Genomic DNA, 23,857 nt, shown 5'->3' with positions numbered 1-23,857 from the left:
GGGCCCTGCTGCTCAGAGCTGGCATCCCAATCCAGCTCTTAACCAATGCACCACTCGGCCAGCCCCCAACCGAATCGTTTTTAATGATACAGACATATATAGTACAGTGGAAAACAAAAGAGGTGTGTGTGTGTGAATGATTAATACAAAATTCAGGACAATTGTTCCCTGTGGGAGGTGAGGAGCTGTGATCACAGAAAGATGAATGAAAACCTCCAAAATAATGGTAATTTTTAAAAACTGAGAATGAGCCCACATATCTGAACTATTTTATTGTTCTTTACATCTTATGCATATTTTATGATTCGTCTTTTGTTTCTCATCAATATTTAAAGCAATGGGAGAAAATAAAACCTCGCCGAAGGTGGCAAAGACTTCATGTTTCTTTCTCATAAAATTTCTTGGATATTTGCTGATAGAACCCTTAGAAAAGCCCACAGACGCTGACCTAGATGCAGAATTTTCATTAGGCAGGAAACTTGGGTTCAAACACGCAATGCAACACACGCCTCTAACTGCCGCCTATGAAAGGCAGCATAGCAGGAAAGTGCAGGCCTTCCCGTCACCATGGGATTTTAATCACTGCAAGCCCAGGTCAGGCCTCATCCTCATTCTTGTTACAGATCGCAGCTTCTTTCTGCGGCCGATAAAGAGAGATGGGAAATAAAATTCCACCATCCACCATGAGTCGTCAAGAAATGACCTCCCCAATTACTTAGGATCAGTTTTTAAGCAACAAAATTCAAATTATCAGTCACTCTAATGGTCCCCTTTCTATTAAGTCCTGATAGTTTTTCCACCTGTGGTAGGTACCTAAGAAGGCCTACACTGCTCTCTCTCCTCCATGTGCTGCTCTGTAACACCCTGTCGTCCCTTAAGCTCCGCTCAGCTGTCATGTCCTCCGTGAGGATGTCTTTCCCAATACCACCACTCCCTTCCCCAAGATTTGCCCCCAAGGAGAATAGCCACTCACGCCCCTCTGTCCCCCCAGCACTTTGCACAAGGAACCCCTTATTAGCACCCCGCTTGCCCACTAGAGTGGATGTCCTTCAAGGTGATATCAAGTCATGGAGCCCTAAGTTGTATCCTCAATATCTAACAGCAAAGGTCCCGCATGAAGAAAAACTGAGATGATGATAAAAATAGCAGACAGCCTCTGTTCTAGCCATCTCTTGCTGCATAACATACCACCCTGGTTCTTGGCTGTGGGTCCCTCTTAGGTTCTCTTGTGCTGGTTAGTGCATTCAGATGGTTCTCTCCAAGCTGGACCAGACTGAGTGCCCAAGATGGCTTTTGACGCTCATGCTTCCTGCCTAGTGTCCCTCAGCTTCCCTGTCTTTCCATGGGACTGTCACCCCAGGGCTTCTCCACGTGCCTTGGTCTTCTCAGAACATGGCGGCCCTAACACAAGACTGATCGAAGCTGGCTCCCCAAGGTGGGAAGCAGTGCTGCCTGGCTGCTAAAGCCCCTGTCCAGACTTGGCAGTGTCCCTTCTGTCCTGTTCCATTGATCAATACTGTCACAGGCCCACGCCAGCTCAAGGAGGTGGAGAAATAGATTCCCCTGTGAATGGCAGCTATCGTTGTGGCCATCTTGACAGAGTGCAATCTGCCGCATCTGTGCAAGGCCCCTGTGTGCCAATACAGAGCTGCACACGCCGAGTCATTGTCGCTTACTCTCCTCACCGTCCCTTTGAGATATTACTAGTACTACTTCCATTTTATGAAGAAAATGAGCTCAGAGAGGCTAAATAAATGCCGAAAATATCACAGCTGGTAAGTGGCAGAACTAATAAGCCCATCGGAGCCCACTTTCTTCCATCACCAAAGTATATGGACCCTCACCATAGGAGCTAAAAAAATGTTTGACTTTAATCCTGCCTTTGTTGGATTGACTCACCACAATTTTTTAAAACTGTTAAAATATATATCTAAAAAAATCCTTTCCTTCAAAAAATAATAGAGAAGAGAAGGCAAGAATGGAGAACCATGCAGGAGATACTTGTAAATTTGCTACTTGATATTTAGCCTGGGCTCCAAACTGCTTCGCTCTGGTTTGTGACTGGTTTTTCTTTACCAGGAATTCTGGAATTCCAGGCAGCCAGGCCTCTAGCAAACCCCCTTTTCTCTTTCGTGTGGATCCATCTTCCAGGACTTCCTGATATTGACCTCAAATCATATCCTTTCCAAACTATGGAAATGTTTTTACTGTTGGTATCAGTTGCGTTTGGACATGACCAAAGGTTTCCATGAAATCAACTTTCCTGTCTCCCTGTATCTTATCTTGGCCGGGGGGAGGAGTGTTGGGTATATTTAAGGTAGAACGTGCAAGTGACTAGTGGTTTGGCCTCCAGGGACCAGCCATATATACTAAACCTTAGTTCCAATTTTTCTGCACATTTACATGATCAAATACTATGCGATTGTGATAAACTGTCATGGTGAGTCAGGATCTCCAAACACTGGTCTGGCTTATGAAACCCCCTGGGGTGTTTGGTTTTCTTATTGCCAGATTAAAAAAATCACAGCGTCTTAACACTGGGACATGATTGTAGTAGTAAAGCTTGTCAAAGTAGTTCCTGAGTTGCGCTGTTTTCCAATAGTGGAAGAATATAAAATATGAGATGCCTAAATCATGGGAGATTGCATAGCTATAAAGATGACTTTAGTAGCATAGGAAAATAGTTATGATACAGTAAAGTTCAAAAACAAAGTAGGGTGCATAGTTGTATAAGAAAGTCTAAAATGAAGTATCCAACAGAGCTGACCACTTTTCAGTGGTTCGATCGGTGGTAGTTTTTCTTTGCGTTTTAAAAATGTCTACAATGAATATATGTTACTTGTATGGTAACAACAAACTCAAATATTAAAATAAATCACAGCCTTCTTTATTCTTTGTGACATTTTTAAAGGCCATAATCATGAAAAGTCCAACCTTGTGGACAGCCTGCAGGAGACGAGTGTGTTTAGCTGGAAGTTTCCCAAGTGGCAGTAAGCCAGCTAAGTCAGTTAATTCCATCACCAGCTGGCAATTCTGCTGATAAGAAAGAAGGAAGGCTCTCTTAAAACTCCCCCATCACCGCCCATCTCCACGAGCCCCAGGGCCAAACACACCTGCCTTTCCTGCAAAGGTACCACTGGCCGTGTCTGCAACCCCTGGCAAGCTCTTGCCCTGCCTTTCGGCTATGTTCTCTCACAGCTTGTAGCGTTTTAATTACCAGCCATCCACGAAGCAGAATCTTAGTGCTGCGACTTGATAGCACCCATGGATGGGCCTGGTTGGCCCGAGAGAGTTGGTTCGTAATGACTTCTGGGTAACCAGGAAGGCAGCCGCACTGACTACTCTGCTGGGTACAAGACTCTGACCTCAGGATGTCCAAATTCCTGCTTCTCGCTTCCCCCAAGACTCTGTGGGATTTACACTTATTAATTCCTGCAAATCAAAATGAAGTCGCTCCCTGAGGTCGAAGGCAAGGGTTGTTCACATACGAGTATATCTTGCAGGAAAATAACGACCCAAAGTTCACAAGGAGCTTTATCATATATACGTGTAGAGGGAAATATTTACTAGGCATCTCCCACGTGCCAGACATTGAGCTGAGCCCATCTGAGAGGAGCTGATATTCATCCCCACCCAGCGACTGAGTGAATTTTATCACACGAGGTTTCAGAGAGAAAATATGCCTCTCATAAGTAAAACAGTCATTCGGTTTGGGGATGTGTCCCTGGTGAGAAATATACAAGGATGATGTTTTGATTAAGGACATTGTGAAGCAGTTCAATATGGTACAAAGGTCACGGGTTTCGGAATCAGAGAGATGTGGCTCCGAATTTGGGACAGGGTTATCCCAAGGTGTGTGTGTGTGGGGTCTTATGTGGTGACACCGCGAGGGTGTTTGATGCTGAGTAGTGAAACAGCACGACACAGATCTTCATGCAAAATGACCAGCAGAGCCTGGCCTGTGGGCACTATTGGCCTGTAGAATTTTTTCTTCTCTTTACTCTGTCATTCTCATAACTAAATGTTGAATTCAAGTGAGAAAGCATTGCAGGGAAGTTATTTCGCTTAGCAAAATGTGCGGATCAATGAGTAACGCTGACTGGAAGCTGGCTTTGTTGATGTCAGTACAAAGAGGAACTTACACTTTCTTAACTCACTGTCTCAGATGCTCATGAGCCCTTTGTCAGAGTGTCCAAGAAGGGTCTTGATTCTGTCTCACACAGCTATTGCTAAAGGGGTTACAACCACGTGTGGAAGCCTGAATTCCAAACCTCTGAGGTTCTCCTAGCCCTCAAACTTTATTTTGGTTTACCACCAAAAGTCTTTCCAGAATAAACAAATATGAAAGACAAGTTCTCTCATGCAAGAAAAGAAATTCTAGGTTATGGTCGGAAAATTTGACTGAGCCTGTGTTCCTCTGTAATAACAGACTGTCACAGTGTAATTGTGTTACATGTGACAAGACACACCACACTGCATGCAGGGGGCCATAGTGACACAGCCTACTCTAATACTTCTAGAGTATAGACTATTAAGTTTAATCTTGGCAGTAAAACCACCTCATAAAACTTTATAGGTAACAACTGGAGTGTCCAACACCAAGGTCAAGATACAACAAGCCACTGGATAAAACGCAGGTCCGGGGCCGGCCGAGTGGCGCGATGGTTAAGAACTCGCTTGGGATGCCAGAGGGCCCCGGTTCGGACCCCACATATGAGGGCCAGTGACACTGCCCTCCACAGCTAAGATGCTGAACAACAGCTCAACCTGGAGCTGGGCTGCCATGAGTCGCCGGCGACGGCGTGGGCTGCAGTCCCTGTGGCAGTGGATTGCCATGGGCTACCGTGTGTGGCCAGCAGCCAGCGTGAGCGGCCAGCAGCCGCAGTGAGCGGCCGTCCAGAAGCCAGCGACTGATCTGCCTCGCCAGAGAAGAGCGCAATGATGGTGCCAACTTGGGCCTGTGAAGCAACGTCCTCCACAACTAGACTGAAGAACAAGACGACAGCAACTTGTCTGTTCCCCTTCCCCCAATTCCCCAGCACTGTTCCCATCCCCCCAATTCCCCAATAAAAATCTTTTTAAAAAAAAAACAACAACAAAAAAAACGCAGGTCCACCATTCTTCATCCAAATTCCGGAGGGCCAGGGATTCGGAATATTTGGGATTTCAGAAAAGTAATATTGTGTGAATACTATGTAATACCCCCAGTAAATTCTAGAACAATACCTGGCCATGAACACACTGATATTTCTTCAGAAAAACATGTGAATATTCACACTAAGTGTGATCAATGGAGAACATACATAACTTCACCTCACTGCAGGTCAAGTTTCGCTGTCAAATTAGTTGCGAAAATCTCCCAATATTTGGAAGCCTTCCAGATTTGGAATTACGGGTAAGTACTTACTTAAGTACTAACCTTTAAACACCGTGGTTTTGAAGAAAGTTTAGTAATATGGGGTGATGCTCAGCATAGAAAACCGTATTATATAATGAGTGACTAAAAACAATATGAGCTTTAAAAGTCGGTTTCCTGAAATTTTAAAATATTACACAAAGATATAGAAAAATGACTTAAGGAGCCTTCAGCAAATGAGTGGTTATTTCTGGGTGCTGGGATCATGGGCGAGTTTTGTTTTCTTTGTACTTTTGTATATTTTCTAAAATTTCCATGAGGACTAGGAATAATGGAACATAGGTCAAAGCTAGTTTTCTGTTAGACCTTCTCAGTGTGTTTCAAAGTGGACGCTTTGCGGATGCTTGCTCCCCCATCACTCAACCCGCGACGTGTGAGAGCGTTTTTCTTTTGACTTCCCAAAGCAGCCTGGCCGGTGCAGGGTGTTTGCTTTCTGGAAAGGCCCAGAAGTCATCGCTCTAGTGACCTCCGTCTTTCCCCAAACACCCAGAACCACAGCATCGGGGTTCTTACCAGTTCTGTCTAGAGTGACGACGAGCTACTGGACGCCACACCCCGGTCTCCTTCATCCGGCCCTGACCACGTGATGGGGCAGTTGGCCCCTCTGCCTGCTCTTCTCTGGTGCCCCCAGGCGCCGAGAAACGAGGCTGATGGAGTTCAATGGATTGTTATGGAAGCGGGAGTTTTGTTGCAGGACCGTTAGCGTGAAATAGCCTCCTAATTTCAGAAGCAATTTAGAATCAATGACGTCTGGACCCCTTAGCATTTGCGGCGCTTTCCCGTCACTAAAATGACTTGCTTAATGTACGCCTCATGCTCTTTGAGGGCCAGACTACCTCGCATTCATCTTTATAAGGGGGGTACCTCACTCAGTGCCGGCAGAGTGTGTGCTTAGTAAACGCTTTCACTGAACCGATACTTTCACAGCAAATAATTGTACACAGACTTGTACTGTGTATATATGTAATATGTTTCTAGACACACATGTGTACACATGTGTGTATGTGTGTGAATATATAACCTATCTCAATATCATCCACTCAGTTGTGCTCATTTACTCATTCATTCATTCATTCATTCATTCAGTGAGATACAGTAAGGAATTAGTCATAGCCACAAAGACCATTTCGAATTCCAGGTGATAAAGTTGTAAGAAACCCCAGGTTATGGGATGGTAAGACATCTTAGGTCAGCGCTTTGCAACCCCAGCTGTAGATTAGCTGGGCATTAAAAGGAGACGCCGTCCGGGATCCTGACTTCTTGGTCTGGAGAAGGACAATGAACTTGCTTTTGTTTGGAGCTTCCTTCGTGTTTCTAATGTTCAGTGGGTTTAAAATCTGCCATGAATTAGCTGGGTGAGCGATTTTCATGGGGAGAGGAGTGCTCCCCCCAGGGCATGGCAGAACAAAACCCGCGTGAGTGTGCGAGTGTGTGTGTGGAGCACACGTTTCCACACCACGCTCATGCGTGGTGCAGAAGGTAGGTAGCTGCCTTCTCCCAGCCATGTCTTGGGGAATATTGTAATACTTCTTGAGTGTGTTGGGAAGGAGACAGCGCTGGGAACCACTGTTCTAGTCCAGCACTCCTCAGACTTGAACGTGACTCGAAGCCAACTGGGGATCTTGTGAACGTACAGAGTCTGATTCAGCATGTCTGGACTTCGGAGCCCAAGACGCTGCATTTCCCAGGTGACACCACAGCCACTGAGGCACAGTCTGGGGAGATGGGAAGAATCTCGCAGGTGAGGAGAGAGCAGACGTGAACCACAGAGGTTGAGAATAGGATGCGGAGCACGAAAGGGTAGGTTAGTAGTTGTGCACATGGTCCTGGTTCCTGCGTTTCTCTTGTGCGCCTGTATAATTGAGGGGGCACTAACTGTAATGCCGACCCTCACAAATCTGGGGTTTCAGGACAAGTCAGTTGCAATCCCATATGGATTGGCTAATCGAGGCTGCATAGGAGGAAAGAGTGGAGAAGATGTTGGGAGTGATGGGGGTTAGGGGAGCAGAAGGACACCCTGAGCTTCTGGAAAGAAGAAGGCTGATTTAACAAGTCAGGTTCCTCATGTTGAGGCGTGATACAGCCAGATGTGTGGGTTCCATGTGGCTCCTCCCCAGAGGAGAAAACAGATGTTTATGAAGATATGATGACGTGGTCTGTCCTCTGCTCTATGTATTGGCAGCTTTGTATCTGTCATGACTCTAAAGCCGAAATCATAAAGCTATCCTTTGGAAAGCTGGATGAGAAGCAATTGTCAAGAGGCCAACTGTCGGCTGCAAACCAAAGCTACCTGAAGTCCTCATGAAGGGGAGACACCTGTCCTTTTTATAGAGGAGACCACTGGCTCAGGGTGGAGTCACCAAGAGAAACAGAAGCTGGGTCTAAAGGCTGGAACTCTCAACCAGAAAGCCAGAGGGAAGCACATAGCAAATCTTGCTTCTTGTCAAAGGAACCCCACAGTGTCCCCAGAGAGGGGTCTGAAAACAAAGCCTGCTGTAGTGGGTTGAATGGTGGTCCTGAAAAACATCCATGTCCAAATCCCTGGCACTGGTGACTGTGACCTTACTCAGAAAAAGGGTCTTCGCAGATGTAATTACATTACGAACCTTGAGATGAAATCATCCTGCGTTATCCAGGTGAGTAACCAGTAATAAATGCACTCATAAGAGAAAGGAGGGAGATTTGAGACAGGAAGAAGCAGGGGAGGCACGGACACAGAGGAGGGGGCCACGTGAAGACGGAGGTGGAGACGGGAGTGGTGCAGCCACAAGCCAGGAACGCCTGCAGCCACCAGAAGCTGGAGGAGGCAGGAGGGATGGTCCCCTCGGGCCTCAGAAGGGGGCATGAGCCTGCCCACACCCCGATTTCAGACTTCTAGCCCCCAGAACTGTGGGAGAGTACACTTTAGGCTGTTTGAAGCCCCCCCCCCCCCAGTTTGTGGCCGTTTGTTATGGCGGCTCCAGGAAGCTGACGCACTTGTCTTTCTGGTCCCTCCACCATCACAGACCATTCATTTATCTTACGGTGAAGCTGCCGCCTGCCACAGTCACTGCCGATTGCGACCCTGGGTGTGAGAATTCATGCTCTTTGTCCTGCGTCCCCAGATCAGACACCTCTCTGACCGAACTTGCCTCCTCAGTTCCCCTCAGTGGCGGGATAAGCAGAAGGAGCACTGGATTTGGAGTCAGACAGACCCAGATTCCAGCCCCAGGTCTATCACCACTGTCCATGCCATCTCAGACAAGTCACTGACACCAGCAAGCTGATGCTCAGAGCAGCTGGGGGAGCCTGCCACTCAGCCCTGCTGTAGGTCAAAGAGGAGAAGGGGTCCGGCACCCCAGATAGAGGAAGTGCCCTACACGTTAGATTCTGGGTCAGGCAAGGAGCCTGGCTGTGGACGGCGCCAGGGAGCCCCCACACACACTCATAGCAAGAGGCAGAGCGCCAGGCCCAGCATCTGCACCCAGGGACCTGGCTGTGCGTCAGGCCGCCCCGCCTCGACACCTGTGGGCATTTGGAGCAGCTGCACTACTGGGGCTGCTGCCTCCGTGTCACCCTGGACACCAACCCTGCACCCAGTGCTCACCCGTGGGGCCCAGGTATCACCAGGTTGCCCTGTGCTGCCCCAGGCCCCCTCTGGGAGGTGACCAGGCGGTCCTCCTTTCCGAGGCCAGCCTCTCCTTTCCAGAGGGAGGAAAGTAACTTCTCCAAGATCCAGAGGGTTAGGTGACTTCCTGAATATCACACAGCTGTCAAATGACGGCGCAGGATTTACCCTAGGTCTGCCTGACTCTAGAGCTCACGTTGTTTTTTCTCACACAACCACTCTGCTGCTCGTTTTGCACAGAGGAGAATAACAGTGATATCTTTCCAGTTGGCAAAATAAAGCAAGTGAATAGATAAGTAGATTAATTTTAAAATCAGTACACCTAATTTTATCAATTTAAAGGTTTCTTTTTCCATTATAAATATTTCTTACAACATGGAGGCCTGCTATCTTTTTACTATTTTCATAGACACCAGGAATGGGATGGGTTATTTTGCTGGATCAGGTACACATTTGGAAATCCTAAACCAACCGCATCACTCACTCTGGGGGTTCTACAAGAAAAAAGTTGGGTACTAGGTTCTCTGCTGTAAAAACAAGTGTGCAAACCACTGTTTTTTTAGTTCTACCTTTATGCATCGGGGTGTGAAATGATAGATGGTATTTCTGGGTGCCCTCTGGGCATTCTGGTGCTGGGGTAGCTCATCCCTGCTCCAACCACACTCCTGTGCTGGGCGACCACTGACCTGCTCCCCAAAACATGCTGTTACTGGGACAGGGTACACTGATCCCTGGTGCATACATCCTCAGCCTGGCCTCTCAGGCATGGCCTTGACCCTGGAAATGCCCTTCCCATGGCGGGCACGTTAGCATCATTCCTTAGTTCATGTTCTAGGACCTGAGTCCTCTTCCTGCTGGGAGATTCAGGCTCACAGTGACACGGAGGTACTTACTGTCTGTTCATAGTTCTTGGCACCCGGCAAATGAGAGGGATCTTCAAATCAGCCTGTGGAAACAAAAGCAAACCCATTAGTGGGCCTCACCCATCATGTTTTAATCCTGGTGAACTTGTTACTGTCGCTGCTTGTTAAAATGGGATACAGAGGCCGGCTTAGGGGAGGCGACGGAGAGAGAGTCAATCAATCCAGGTCAATAATGGGTTTATTTCTGGAGTGGTGTGGGGGTGGGGAGTTCTTCCCTGACAGGCTGTCCCCTTTCTGTCAACATTCATCCCATCTGCCCCGGGGAGTGGAGCAAGCCTATCCGTAGCCTGGCCTTCCCTGGTGTGTGATTGTGTGCTTCCCCTGGGCACCTGGGGCGGTTAGCCCGGCTCGCTGGCTGTGCTCTGGGGCGTCTGCGTGTAGGGGAGGGACGCTTTTCCTTTCCAAGTGTGACTTGGCCATGAAATATTTATTGGGAGTTACACTTGTATACTTCCTCACATAGAATGCAGCGTTTTACTTGGTTTGTATTCACCCTCATAGGAGAGATCATTAGCCCCCTGGACCAAGTAAATTAGCAGCGGAGACCCTGGGAGTGGTCAATGAGGGCATCACATCAACGATCACATTTAATCTACACAGAGACCCTGAGACCCGCTGTGTGAGTTAGGGCTCCAGCAAGAAACGGGTGGCACCCTCAAATTAGGCACCCCAGAAGAGTTTAATAAAGAGAACACTTCAAAAGGGTGGACAGGGCATAGGAACTACACAGAGGACAGGGAAGGGCCAAGCCTGGTCCTGCAGGTGGAAGGGAGGGCACTGGGACCCTGGGGGCAGTGCTGCTGCAAAGAGGATGTGGCTTCCAGCTGAGGGACCTGCAGGGAGGAGGAGCTGTGGTGAACAGAATAAAATCCCCGTCTCACGTTCCTGGGCCCTGAATCCCCTGCTGCTGCCTCCCATGGACCAAGCTCAACAGGAAGCCGGGTGAGGAGCACTGACACGGGTTTTATCCATCAGCCTCCTGGGGCTCCCAGCTGAGTGCAGCAGGGTAGAGAGTGGATTTCACAGTTAGAGGGAATGAGGCTCAGGCTCCTGGAGGTTAAACTATGTGCCTGAGATCATCCAGCTGCAATAAAAACCCAGGTTGAAAGGACTCAGAAATTCCACCTCCTAGCCGGTCACCATATGGCACCTCACTGAGCTTAAGACACTTCTAATTCATTCTGCCATCCATCCATCCATCCACCCACCCACTCATCCATCCATCCATCCATCCATGCATCCATCCATTTATCCAACTGCCACTTACTGAAAACTTCCTTTGTGCAACACCGTGCCAATAAGACAGTCCCTACCCTTCAGGCACTCCTAAAACTTAGGGATACAGTTTCTGCATCTGCTTATGATGGCAGTTGCCTAAGTGCTTTGTAAAAACAGATGCACATAAAACAAAACAAAAAAACAAAATAAAACAAATGTGAACTCTGCCTTGGAGCACTGGGGGAATCTTCCTAAAGGAGATAGTACTTGCTTGAGCTGGGTCTTGCAGAGTAAGTCTGTACTTTTAGGCTCAGAGTTAGGGAAAGTGTCTGGGCAAATAGAGTGCCATGTGCAAAGGTGTGAAGGTGTTACACTGCATAGTGTGCCAGAGGGCTTTGCACAGCTTGGTGAGACCACAGAGCTCAGCAGCTTAGATGCTAGTAGAACGTGGTAAAGAACTTGGGAAGGTCCATTGGGTTCCAATTGTCAAAGACTATGTATGCCAAGGGCTGGCATTTGAACTTGAGCTGTGTGATCTTGGATCAGTAACTGCAGGAAAGTAGCTAAAGAGCTAGAACTGAATCCCAAGTCCTCAAATACCCTGTGCATTACCCCATAGCCACACCCCCCGTTTTATGCTTGCAGATCAGTGACTGACAGCAGAGGAAGGGGAGGCAGCTATTAGGCTCTCATTCAGTAGCAGTCCTCTCTGAATGGTGTGTGGAGTATCTAGTTCATGGCCCCCTTTGCAGGCTGTCTCTCCATGGTGGTGGAGAAGAGCACTTGAACCTTAGTTGATATAATACAAACAATGCACATCAAATACTAGAAGAGCCCTGGGCTGGAAGTCGAGGGGCTCTGTTTGGTTCCAGAGCTGCCATTAACTAGCTGTGTGACCTTGGAGGAACACTTGGCCTGTCCTCGTTTATAAAGGGTAGTGTCTGTACCTTCCTTTTACAGCATTGTTTTCAGTATGAAATAAGCCGATGCATATGAAAATGTCTTACAAGCTATAACACATTATGGAAATGTGGATATATAATTACTCGTATAACAAAATAAAGTTTGCAAGTGCCTTTAGCTTCAGTCATGTTATAACTGGGTATCTAGGGTTATTGCCACTGATTTCTGGATATTAATATTTAGAGGGATTAAATGACTTGATTATGGTATTACAGGACACATTTGTATTTCCTCCCCCTCTTCAGGAGCATCTGCCACTTAAATGTCTTGCTTATATAATAGTCACTTTATTCCCTTGAATGCTTTCGTCAGCAGTGTTGAAGCGGCACTGAAGAGATAAAGTGAGTCTGTCTGTATGGAGGGCCCCTCTGTGCCTGGGTCTTGGCCAGCTTTTATCTCCAGAGTGAAGAAACCACAGGGTGCAAGACAGTGCCCTCAAGTCTTCCTGCCTTGATCAGAAGCCTGGGGAGGTGATCAGGGGAGCTGTTTTCTGGCCCTTCCCCTGTCATCCACTGTGCAGCCTTAACGTACGCATTGGAACGCTCTGGGCCTCAGGTTTTTTTCACCTGAAAAATGAGCCCGTTAGTCCCAATACGTCTCTTCCAGCTCAAAGATTCCACAAAAAAGTTCCACTTAAGAAACTCCAATCCATTCATATTCAGTGATGAAAATGATTGTGAAAAGTTGGAAATATGTTACTCTGTTTCTCACATTGCGTTGTCTGCTCTAATTTGCTCATGGAGCAAAACTGGAGAAGGCCGGGTCAAAGTGCTAACACAGGACATCAGGATTGGATGGCAGGGGAGGCAGGACAAAAGCCTTGGCTTCTGCCTTGCACTTAAGCCTTTGCAAATTATTTCACCTGTAACATCAGCGCTTCCTTGGCTTGTATTTAAAAATCTTAATACAAAGTCAAAAAAAGGTGTTTTACTAGAAGCTTTGGAGAGATGCGAGCAATCTGTTGTAGAAAAAGAATGCTAAAATGTCATGAAGCCAGGCTGAACTTTTCTGGCATTTGAAAAGCAGAACTTGGGGTCTTCGTGACCCACATCAGAGCATGAATCAGCTAAGCGGTGTCATCGGCACGACAGAATGAATGACCCTCTCCAAGGCAAAGAGTTTGTTGCTCTGCCCAGAACGCCTGGGACCCTCCTGAGAGCGCCATAGTCTTTCTTATCAGTTCTTAGTCATTTTGTAAAGGACGTGGTGACAATGAGTTGTGGTGACTCAGACAGAATTTTGCATCCAGAGGTTTTACAAAAGTAATATACTACAGAAAAGACAATGCCCTTTCCTTCCTGATGCGTGTTATTGTCAGAAAGAATGGAGCGAACAATGCACTGTTAGGTGTCCCCTGCCTTTGCCTTAGTAACTGCGTATGACCCGTGTTGTCATTCTTATGTTATGCAAAATCAAACCAACATTCACAGACGTTAAGTAACCTGCTCTACATCGCACGTAGAACAAGCTGGTGCTGCAAACCATTGGCCTCGACATCTTTTGTAACACCACAGTTATCTGGTAGGGCTCTTGTGAGGGTTACATGAGAAGATAAGATACCTAAGAGATGGAGAAATAATGACTAACATTAGCCTGAGCTTTAAGAGTAGTGAGGTGCCCTATGTGTCTTTGAGGTTTTAATCTGCAGAAATAAGTGCTTACCTGATGTTCACGACCTGCAGTGGGGTACGCATGGACACTCATACCTGTTTGCCCTTCAGAAATCACTGGGGAGCTTTCACAAGTATTGATGTCCCAGAAAGTTGGACTCAGTTGTTCTGGGCTGGAGCGCAGGTACTGATATTGTTTTAATGCCCCAGGTATTTTCATGGGCAGTAAGGCAAAAGGAATGGCCCTAAGGACCTCAGTCCTGAGCATCTGTCTGCCCAGTTCCGCTCACGACGTTTTCTCATTCTTAGCGGAAGTGCCAAATCACCACACTTCCATTTGCCTTGGTGTCCCAAGCTCATCCGCAATGGAAATTCAGGAACTGCCACTGCCCATAAAGGATCCTCTGTACATTCAGAGTCATTTGTGAGTTAATGTGCAGTGACGTGTTTAAGGAAGTCCACCGCATCCAAAGATTTGTGACATAAAAGAGAGCAGGAACGGCTTCTGATCTCACCAAGCAGCCACTTCTGTCAATCTTGTCTACAGGCAACGAGTGACGGAAACCCCCGAAAACTTCACTGAAGTATCTCAAGGCAATGTGTGTGCGTTCACTTTTTATTGTAAATGATTTTGAAAAAAAGCCCTTACTGAACTGGTGCACCTGTTGCCTGAGGCAGAATTTGTCCAAGTATACTGCAAACATTTATTGAGGGGCTACTGCATGCTGGGCACCATCCGGATATTAGGATGTAGAGAGCACAGAGCAAGGCCCTGTCCTTGTAGCATTTGAGTGTTTTCTGCATAGTGCTATCAATGATTGTGACGAGTAAGGTTAAGTATGTATCTGTAAATACTAGAGGAACAAAAGCTGCTCTTGGCATGCAGAGGAAGTTGCCCCCAGAGGGGATTCACACAGCTCCCCAGGGGGTCAGTAGAACAGCTTTCTCCAGCTCCTCTACCAACTCCTTAGAAGTAACCATGACCCCGACCTGACCCCTACCTGGGGCGTGATCACGGGAAGGGGGCATCGCTTCCAGGCTAGGAGCACCCCAGCTTCCAGGTCTTCCTTCAGGGCTTCCAGATCTACAGACTGTCCAAATAAAAGAAAATTGTTGGGTGTGTGCCTTTCTTGCCTTGATTCAGGGACCCTGAGAGGCCGCAGCACCCCAGCCATGGGGGAGATCGCATCATTCGCTTTCTGTAGGACCCGCGCATTTATTTTAGCATCTCTGCCTAGTGAGCCACAGAAATAAAGCGTAAGCATGGCTTGTGCTGTGGAAGTGACGCTCAGGTGCCATCTGTCAGACACAGCACGCACTTGGTGCAAATGGTACTAATCTGTCCGGCGTTGGCTGTGCAGTGGGGACACTGGCAGAAGTACCCAGGGGGCTCCAGGGCGACTGTGTTTGGCCTGCAGGGGCCCACGGTCAGGGAGGACATGGCGGGAGGTGACCCTGGGCCGCCAGGGGTGCACAGGGAGAGGCCACCTCTTTCCACGGTGCCTGTTTATTTCTGCAACAAGGGGCAATGCCAACTGCATTACAAGTTAGGCCCCAATGCGAATTGAATACTAAATGCTAACCAGGGCGTGGAAATTGCCTGATGATACCAGGCTCTAACCCATAGGTGAAAGAGCCAGAATATGCCTGTAATTAATTTTGCCTGGCTTAGAAATCTATGCTTTCGTTTAAACAATAGACTTCCTATCGGATTTAGAGATCCCCAAGGAGCTGGAGCTGCTTGGGAGTCCAAAATGAACCCCAGTTTGAGAAACACTGCTTTATCCTATGTTGTGTCCCCATAAGGCTCACTTCCTTCCCTCCAGACATGGCGAGGGCCACGTGAGAGACGTGTCCAGCATGGCTGGGGTCCTGAGAGTAAAGTGGTTCCTGGCCCAACCATCCATTTTGGCCAAATAATTCCACAGTTTGGGAGGTGATGACCCCAATGGTTACATCTGATTACTTTGTGGGTTGAAAAGCATTTTGTAAAGATAATAGATTTGATGGTTAAAACACATACATATTTCAGAAAACTAAAATAAAGGAAACAAGATTCTACAGTTTGGGCACATGCTTAAGATTTCCAAAGAATGTAGGAGCTGCTTCTGAGTAACCCTCCCGGCATCTCAGGGAATGTGTTAGGAAGACAAGACATGTTTTATAAATAGACTGGATCTGGGTGCGAACCTTCAAATTATTAATACCCTGATGGTATCATAAACAGTTTAAACTATTGAAAATATGTAAAGCAATATATCACATTTCCTCATTATCCTGAGGAACACTTGTTTTCTATTGGTAGTTCACCAGTGCTACCAAACTGAGCTTGCAAAGAGACATTTGTTCATAAATATTTCTGCTGCATGTCACCTGATCCTATATTAATATTTCATGAAGGAATAATGAGGCTTTTACAGTAAAGAAATATTTTTGCTTGCCAACATTTCTCATTTATCCCTCGAAGATAATGCTTATAAAAAGGCTAGCCTCTGTTTGTTTTAGAGTTTAGGAATCATCTTTCTAATAATGGTGACGTACCCCAATAGAGAGAGGGAATGGCTGGAAGCAAACTATAAATTGCTGAAGAGAATGTTATAGTCTGTCAGGAAGGTCCGATGGAGCTGTGCCACTCACAGGGGGTCAGGGATGGAGGAGAAGGTGTAAGTTAAGGCTAGCTGCTTCTCCTTATTGAAGCAGGAACACAAGAGAAGGACTGAATACAACATACGTCAACATGCATCTGATTCTCTCTACACAGTCACATTTAGCATATCCAAAGTGATGGATGTGATCTGGCGTTGAGGGAGGAAGAAATGTGTGTGTATTTGGGGAAGAGGGGTGGGGGGGGGAGAGAGAGAGAGAGAGAGAGAGAGAGAGAGAGAGAGAGGGAGAGAGACTATGCATGCATAAACTTTGAGTAAGTATGTTGAAACCAAGGTTTCTCAGATACAGCTATTTATTAATTTGGTCACAAATTATACGTAATTTTCTTCTACTTTCATATCAGAATAAGAAAGTTACATTTTGGAGATGCTCACACTTAGAAAAAGGTATATGCTTATTGGATTTTTAATTGCATACCCTGGTCAGGGCAATCAGTAAATGGAATTATATATAACATTTAATTTTATTGGACTTCTAATGAATGGAAGCATTTCAAGTCAAATGGATTTTTACTATAGATTTTTTTTGAGGCATACGAGGGTCTGTTCTCTTAGTTTTTCTGCTTTTATGTATGGGCATTTTTTTATTTATTTAAGATTTTGCAACTGTCTTGGTAACAAATAACTTCCCTTAAGTATATCTCAAGGCAAAGTGTGTGTGCATTCACTTTTTATTTTAAATGATTTTGAAAAAACCCTTAATGAACAGATGCAATCTGCAGTTTTGGAATTTATTACTCCTGGTGCGTTTTGTTTCTAAAAGCCATCTCTGTTTCATTTGCTGAAAGGCTCCCTTCCCTTAGTGGTAAGATTTTTTTCTCTCCCCTTTTGTTCCATTTTGTAGTAAATCATCCCTTGATTCTCCCTTTTTCTCACTCACTTGTTTTGTTTCCTTATATTCTTTTTTTCTGTCTGCCCTCCCTCCTTTCTTCCTTACTTTTCTTCCTCCTCTTTCTTTTCTTCCTTCTTTCTGCTGTCTTATCATTCAAGTCATTTTACTGTTCAGATAAAATGAGACTGTAGCAAAAAATAAAATATAGCAAGATTATCAAAAGCCTCATTAGATCTTTCCTTCCTTCCTTCCTTCCTTCCTTCCTTCCTTCCTTCCTTCCTTCCTTCCTTCCTTCCTTCCTCCCTTCCTTTCCTTCCTTCCTTTTTTTCCTTCCTCCCTTATTGTACATTTACCTCGCCCCTGTTTTCCTTTGGCTCCCAGAATGATGGCGGAATCACACTAACTGGGGGCGGGCGCTGCTAGGCCATTCTCAGCTGTGATGGACTCTCTGCTGATGGATCAATGCCTTGAGGCAGTACTGAGAGCACACATGAGGGAAAAGAAAGGTACAGGAAAATACACTGAGATTCAGGGATTGAGGGTGTGTGTGTGTGTGTGTGTGTGTGTGTGTGTGTGTGTATCACAACTTAAGGCCAGTCCTACCTCCCACTGGCATCTCAAACATCGCAGGCCCAATGGTAAAATCACTGCTATTTTTTAACAGTCACTTGCTGAGCACCTGCCATAGTCTAGTCATTTTCTCAGGAGCTGTTTCATGGTAAGAAGGGCCTCAAAGAAGTTTGAGAAAAACTTCAAATCCAAAGAAGGGGCATGAAAAGCCAGGTAATCTAGCCAAGACTAATGTAATTAATGATAATAATAATTAGTCATCCCATTTACTCAATGCCAGAAGCCTTGGTAGGACATCCTGTCTAATTTGGATTCTATTGTAAGGCAGCACTCCAAATGAGTCAGATTTTTCAATATTAAACCATTCCGTCATTTTGTTCGGTGTGAGTCCTCTTGAGCCAAATCTGCCCAGGGAACAAATGCACAGTATGGATTCAGATGAGATCATCATCTAATTTGTAATTTCAAGTGCATTTAGAGCTGGACTCCTGACTTGTACTTCCTCCATATAATTAACTCTTTCTCTGTCCCCTGTTTTATTCGGCATCGCTCCCCTAGCAAGATGTGAGGGAGACAAGCACCCTCCTTTTGAAGACCATTGAGATCATGGAAATGAAAGTATTTTGTAAACTCTAAATTGTTATGCAAGCAGAATTCAACAAGTAATTCATTGTTGAGCAATTTCTGTGTCAGTACCATAAAGGACACTGAGGATATGCAACTGCCAAGGAGCACGTTCTAGAGGAATTTCTATCATTTCTCATTAAACCTTAATATTTTCAGAAGATTGGACCATTTGGGGGAATGTATGATACTACCAAGGCTTGCTAGATGAATGATGAAAATAAACACAAAAATGATGAGATTAGCTTTCGGTAGAAATCTCCTTAAAATAGAACTTCTTTAAGTCAAAGTTCTTAAAAAGGGCCAAAAGGCCAAAAAGCAAATGATGATTTGTCTGAAGGTAAAATAAACTCATGACAATTGTGCCAGCCATGATAATATAGACACTAACATTGACTTTGCACTCCATGATTGCTGGACACTGTAATATGTAATTTCCACGTGCAGCATCTCACTTCTCAAAACGAATCCAGAAGGTGGGTATTGCGATTCCATATTCTAAAGGACAGCTTGAGGCTCTGAAAGGTTAAATAACTTGCCTAAAATTATTCTGCTAGAAAGTAACAGTCTGATATCTAACCCAGGCTATCTATTTCTCAAAGACTGGATGGAATGGTATCGTATTATACAAAGAGCTTTGGCACAGGAGTAGGAGTTTGGGGTAGGCAGAGTGCGGGAGTGTTCTCTAGGAAAGCCCAGAGAGATGGAGCTGGTCAGCAGATCCCTAGGCTTGCCCGGAAGTCAGGGTGACCTGATCTATGAATATCCATAAGTAGTCACGGGGCAGACTCACTTCCGGGTGCCTATCAAGACCTCAGAGCCTCAGCAGCTTAGTGAATCCGGCGATTGCAAAGCCAGCTCCAACTTGGTGTTCGCCAAGCTACCTCCTGACAGTTGTTTGGTTTGTTGTGTAGATTTGCCTCCTGGAAGGGAACTTACAAAACTTGAGTATATTTTTAACAAATGAACAAAGTCACAGGACATGGATGTATGGACCAGAATTCCAGAGCGAGACAACACCCCTGAGTCCCATCAATTCCAAGTGCCTTGGATGAAATTAGCCCTCCGCATCTGCTGAGCTGATGACTAAATCAGGGTCCCTGGGGGCCCCACAAAGGCTCAACCCTCTCCAAGGTTGAGCTTGGGCTATAAGCCACTTTGCATCTTAGTCTCATGCTAAACCTAACCAAGAACCCATCGCAATGAAAGATTGTGCCCTCAAGAATATGGATATTGAATTTCCAGGTTGTGTTCAGACCTTTTGGCTCGTCAAAGTCCATATAGCAAACGGTGACGCACAGTGCCATTTAACATGGTGGGGTTCCATTTCTCATGCAGTGGCATGTGGGAAACAATGTTTTCATTCACATCACCAATGAAATAGAAAAACCAAACTCACATATTTTGCTATTGCTTATGGTATATCAGGGAGTCTTGAAATGATGGTTAGTTTGAAAGAAAGTGATGCTATGATCATGGCCCTGAACACATCCAGCAAGGAACTGATGGAGTGCCGTGCAAAGAGCAGGAAGTTGGGATCCTAGAAGACCTGGTCCCCATTTTGTCTTTCCCTCTTATTCACTGTGTGAAATGGGCAATGTGTGGCGTCTCTCTGACCCTCAGTATCCTCTTCTATAGAGTAAGAATAAGTATATTTACTTGAAAAATGAGAAGCAATGAGTATTTGTTGTTCAGCACATATTAGTCACTCAAATGAGAAGCTACCAGTTATTGCTATTTAGGGGACATGATTAAGCTTAAGCAGCATAACATGATGATGTTTCCCAGCATATTCTGTCCACAAAAGTAACAACAACAGCAAAAAACCCCAAATCTAAAACCCACAAAAATATTTCCATGATGGCTGTTTTTTACAATTTTGTTATTCATAGTTATTTTTCTTTATTGAGTTCTCATATTTGACCATATACAACCTGATATTTCTCAGTCTTATCAATAACTCTGCAAAATCACTGGGAATTTTGGTTCAATCTGTGAAACATCTTAAATCTAATTTAGATTCAACTACTTATCTCTGTGTAATAATTTAACCCCTTCAAACATTCTCTCTCTCTCATGCTAGGATGGGTACGCATAGCCTGGCACAACTCTCTAGAACTCAGGTTTTGGTCAACCTTGGCAATTTCCCACGATGGTGGTTATAACTGCTTTACAGTGTCATTCATTAAGGATCCTTCCAGATCTAGCTCTGCTACTGACCGTGTGACCTTCACAACGATACCGCACAGCTGCCCTTTATCCACTTCATGAATGTCTCTTCCTTTTCAGATACAATGCAAATCCAGACATACAGTGTATTCACTCTTATCCTCATAGCAAACCACAAAATACATTATTCTACCCAGTTTCAAATTACAGAACACCACCGAGAGCTAACCGAAGCTCAGAGAGGTTTAAGCCACTTAGCCAAAGACACACTACTTTTATGCTCAGTTTTGACCTATCTCAAAGCCTCCTCTCTTTCCATTTCTGCATGCTATCCATCCTCATTAACTTCTTTGAGCCTCAGTTTCAACATCTTTTAAAAGACCTGATATTGCTCTGCCAACTTCATTAAGTTGTTAAGATCATTAAATAAAAAAATGTGTCCAAAAGCTCTGTAGATTGTACAAGGCTATGTAACTGTGGTATATGAGCATTACTATTCTCTCATGTGACTATTAAAATAAAATATTCATACATTTATCTCTATTAATAAGTTCCATGGTGATTGTGGCATGTGTTAGGAATAAGTCCAGAGCTGGTTTTGGGTAAGGAAAGGAAAGTCATGGAGAAAGAGCCTGTATTTGCTGAGTACATACTAAGTGTTAAGTATGTGCCATATTTCATTTAATATAAATATCTCATTATTGAGGCTAACTAGTTTCAACACAGATGTTATGTGATCCATTATAAAGATGCAGGGATTGAGGCTCACAGGAGGTAAAGTATCATGCCTGGTCCAGTTTGCAGAGTTTGGTCCTGAACAACTTGGTCAGATACTAAATTTTACAGTCTTTCGAAGACAGCACCTGACTCTTGGTAAAGTGAGCTGGAACAGGGTTTCCTGGTGTTAAGACCACAGCTGGGCTGATGGTACAGAAAACTATAGCCTTTGGCTTTCAAATGGCCTTGTTCACAGAGTCATCTGAGAAAGCTCCTTGGAGAGAGGAAAGAGAAGTATCACCATCAAGATGGCCAGCGTGGAAGAGCACGGCCGGAGCAGGTTCAAGGATGAACTCTACGAGGCTGCAAAGAAACACTGGCCACTGTCCCTATCGGCCAGCTCAGGGGCAAATCATTGTAGGTCTGAATTCTGTTATGACATTTGTGACTGGCCAACCTTGACCATTTACTTGGCCACTCAAGTTCTTCATCTACAAATCAGGGAAAACAGTCTCTAACTCTCAAGGTCGGGAGCAGGAAATTCAGTGAGTTAATGCATCTAGGCTGGCTGGCAAGAGATAGAGTTATAAATGCTAGTCACCCTTCCTGCCTTTCTAGGGCACCTTTTAACTGAAGTTTCTCAGAGGATTGCTGAAGCTTTGTCGTTTTTCTGGTAGGCCTCCAATTAGCCTGACATACCACTGTCCTCCTGGTTTTTGAAATAACTGTTCCCTATGGTTTGAGTGGCCCCTGGGAGTCCAAACAAACAACACCATTGAGGGGGTGTACCACAATACAGACAAAGAGGATAATCAGAGAAGTAACATTAACACGAGATAATAAAGTCAGTATTAATAGAGTTCTACTACATCAGTACCTTTGAAAGTATAGCTACTTTGATACATTCATTCTCTTTTCTATCTCACTCTTGTTTATTATTTGTTTGATTTCTCCAAGAAGAACCTGGAGGAGATGTCTACTGGCACCCTTAGAGGTGAGCATTTCACCCCAACTTTCACTCGATTGAGCTCCTTGTCCTTGTGAGTGGAATCATGGTCTGTATGATTCTAAAGTCATATCAAAGTAGAAAGAAAACCATCACAATTTAGAAAATTAAACAAATATACAGAGGGTGACTATATATATATATATATATATATATATATATATATGTATATATATATACACACATTTTAAGAAAGGCAAAAACTGTATTTAAATTGTAAGACTCAATATATACCGATAACGAAAGATGAATACAAATCGTGTGTATATATTTTTTTGGCACCCCCGGCATATCCACAGGGGCTCCAGGAGTTAACTTCTACTTTCCATGACCTACTTTGAATTGAGGCTGGCTTTGTAGGGGGCTGTCCTAATGAGGTAAGACAAGAAAGCCAGCAGCTGGCCTGGCCTGCAGATTCTTGTAGCAAACGGTCAGGGAGTCCCAGCTCCAAGAAGAGAAGATTGAAAACATTTAGTCTTTTAATGTTTTATAGGTAGGTATCTTGAGTCTTCCTTCTAGCAGAACAAGGGATCTGTTAAAAATGAGTTAAAAGAGCTGGCTTTTTTAACGCCGTTCAATGCTTTATAGGAGGTCCAGCATCGCACATTAGAAAAACCCTTTTTGCTTGGTGTCAGCTCTTTCCTAATGACCATTTATGACAGTGAGATGACCGCTCATGTAGAGCTGGCCCCCTTAGCTTACCTGAACAGTGTGGGGAGTGCGAAAGGCCCCGTGCTGAGATGTCGGTCTCCTGCGTGGGGCCTTGTGGTGGCATCACGAATTCCTGGAGCTGGTAATCCGTAAGGCAGTGGGTTGATTATTCTCAATACTAAGCAGTGTCCTTTAGCAGAAAACTCCTCCTAGGTCCGTTGTAGGTTTGGTTTCCTGTGAAATGCAGCCACAGACCTAGGGCGGTGTGATCTGTGTTCGTGTGAGACTTCCTCTTCTCGAGTTGAAATGCAATAAATGAAGCCGTAGGGCTCCCAACCCACAGGCTGTCCTTAAAGACACACAGTGTCCTTAGGCGGCACTTCCCGATTTCCAGAACACACTAACAGATTGCAGAGTAACATTCAAACATCAAAGATGAGTTTTGCTGGACTCATTTCACGTGTACATTGAATGCTAATTCTCCTGTGACTTGATGTTGCCAGTGGCTTCCTGAGACCCACCCAAGACACATGGACCAGATCCGTCAGGTGTCATGGAGAATGGGGGTTGGCTGAGGATGTCTGGCTCTTATTTCTGCTTTATTAATGATTAGTTACATGGTCTTGGGCAAGTTTCAGTTTATTTTTCAACTAGTTTCTTTGTATATGACTGAGGGATAATAATAATAATAATAATAATATATTTTAGAGAGAGTCCAAGAAATGAACAAAATAATGTAAATTAAGACCCACAGCAATATTTTGGGTTTGTATTAGGTACTCAGTGTATTTTAATTCCTCTCTGCCTTAACCCTGCTTCATTTCAGCTGGCAGCAAGCCCTTGCAATGCCTGCTATTCTCTTCTGGTCCTCACCACTTGACATTC

At 45.1% G+C, this 23,857-nt stretch overlaps 1 protein-coding gene across 1 annotated transcript in view; it reads right to left on the bottom strand.

Annotated features, from left to right (window-relative positions):
- Positions 1–23,263, bottom strand: part of CLNK (cytokine dependent hematopoietic cell linker) — a 151,122-nt gene extending 127,859 nt beyond the window's left edge. The window contains exons 1-2 of the mRNA XM_019661144.1: positions 23,024–23,263; positions 9,917–9,969 (exon numbers count right to left, since the gene is read on the bottom strand). Coding sequence (XP_019516689.1) covers positions 9,917–9,927 — 11 coding nt within the window. The 5' untranslated portion in view covers positions 9,928–9,969; positions 23,024–23,263. The remainder of the gene's footprint in view (positions 1–9,916; positions 9,970–23,023) is intronic.
- Between the last annotated feature and the right edge of the window lie 594 nt (positions 23,264–23,857).

The sequence above is a fragment of the Hipposideros armiger genome, unplaced genomic scaffold (assembly GCF_001890085.2).
Source record: "Hipposideros armiger isolate ML-2016 unplaced genomic scaffold, ASM189008v1 scaffold_337, whole genome shotgun sequence".
Taxonomy (NCBI): domain Eukaryota; kingdom Metazoa; phylum Chordata; class Mammalia; order Chiroptera; family Hipposideridae; genus Hipposideros; species Hipposideros armiger.
The sequence above is the reverse complement of the archived record's forward strand: the minus strand, read 5'-3'. Positions and strand labels throughout refer to the sequence as shown.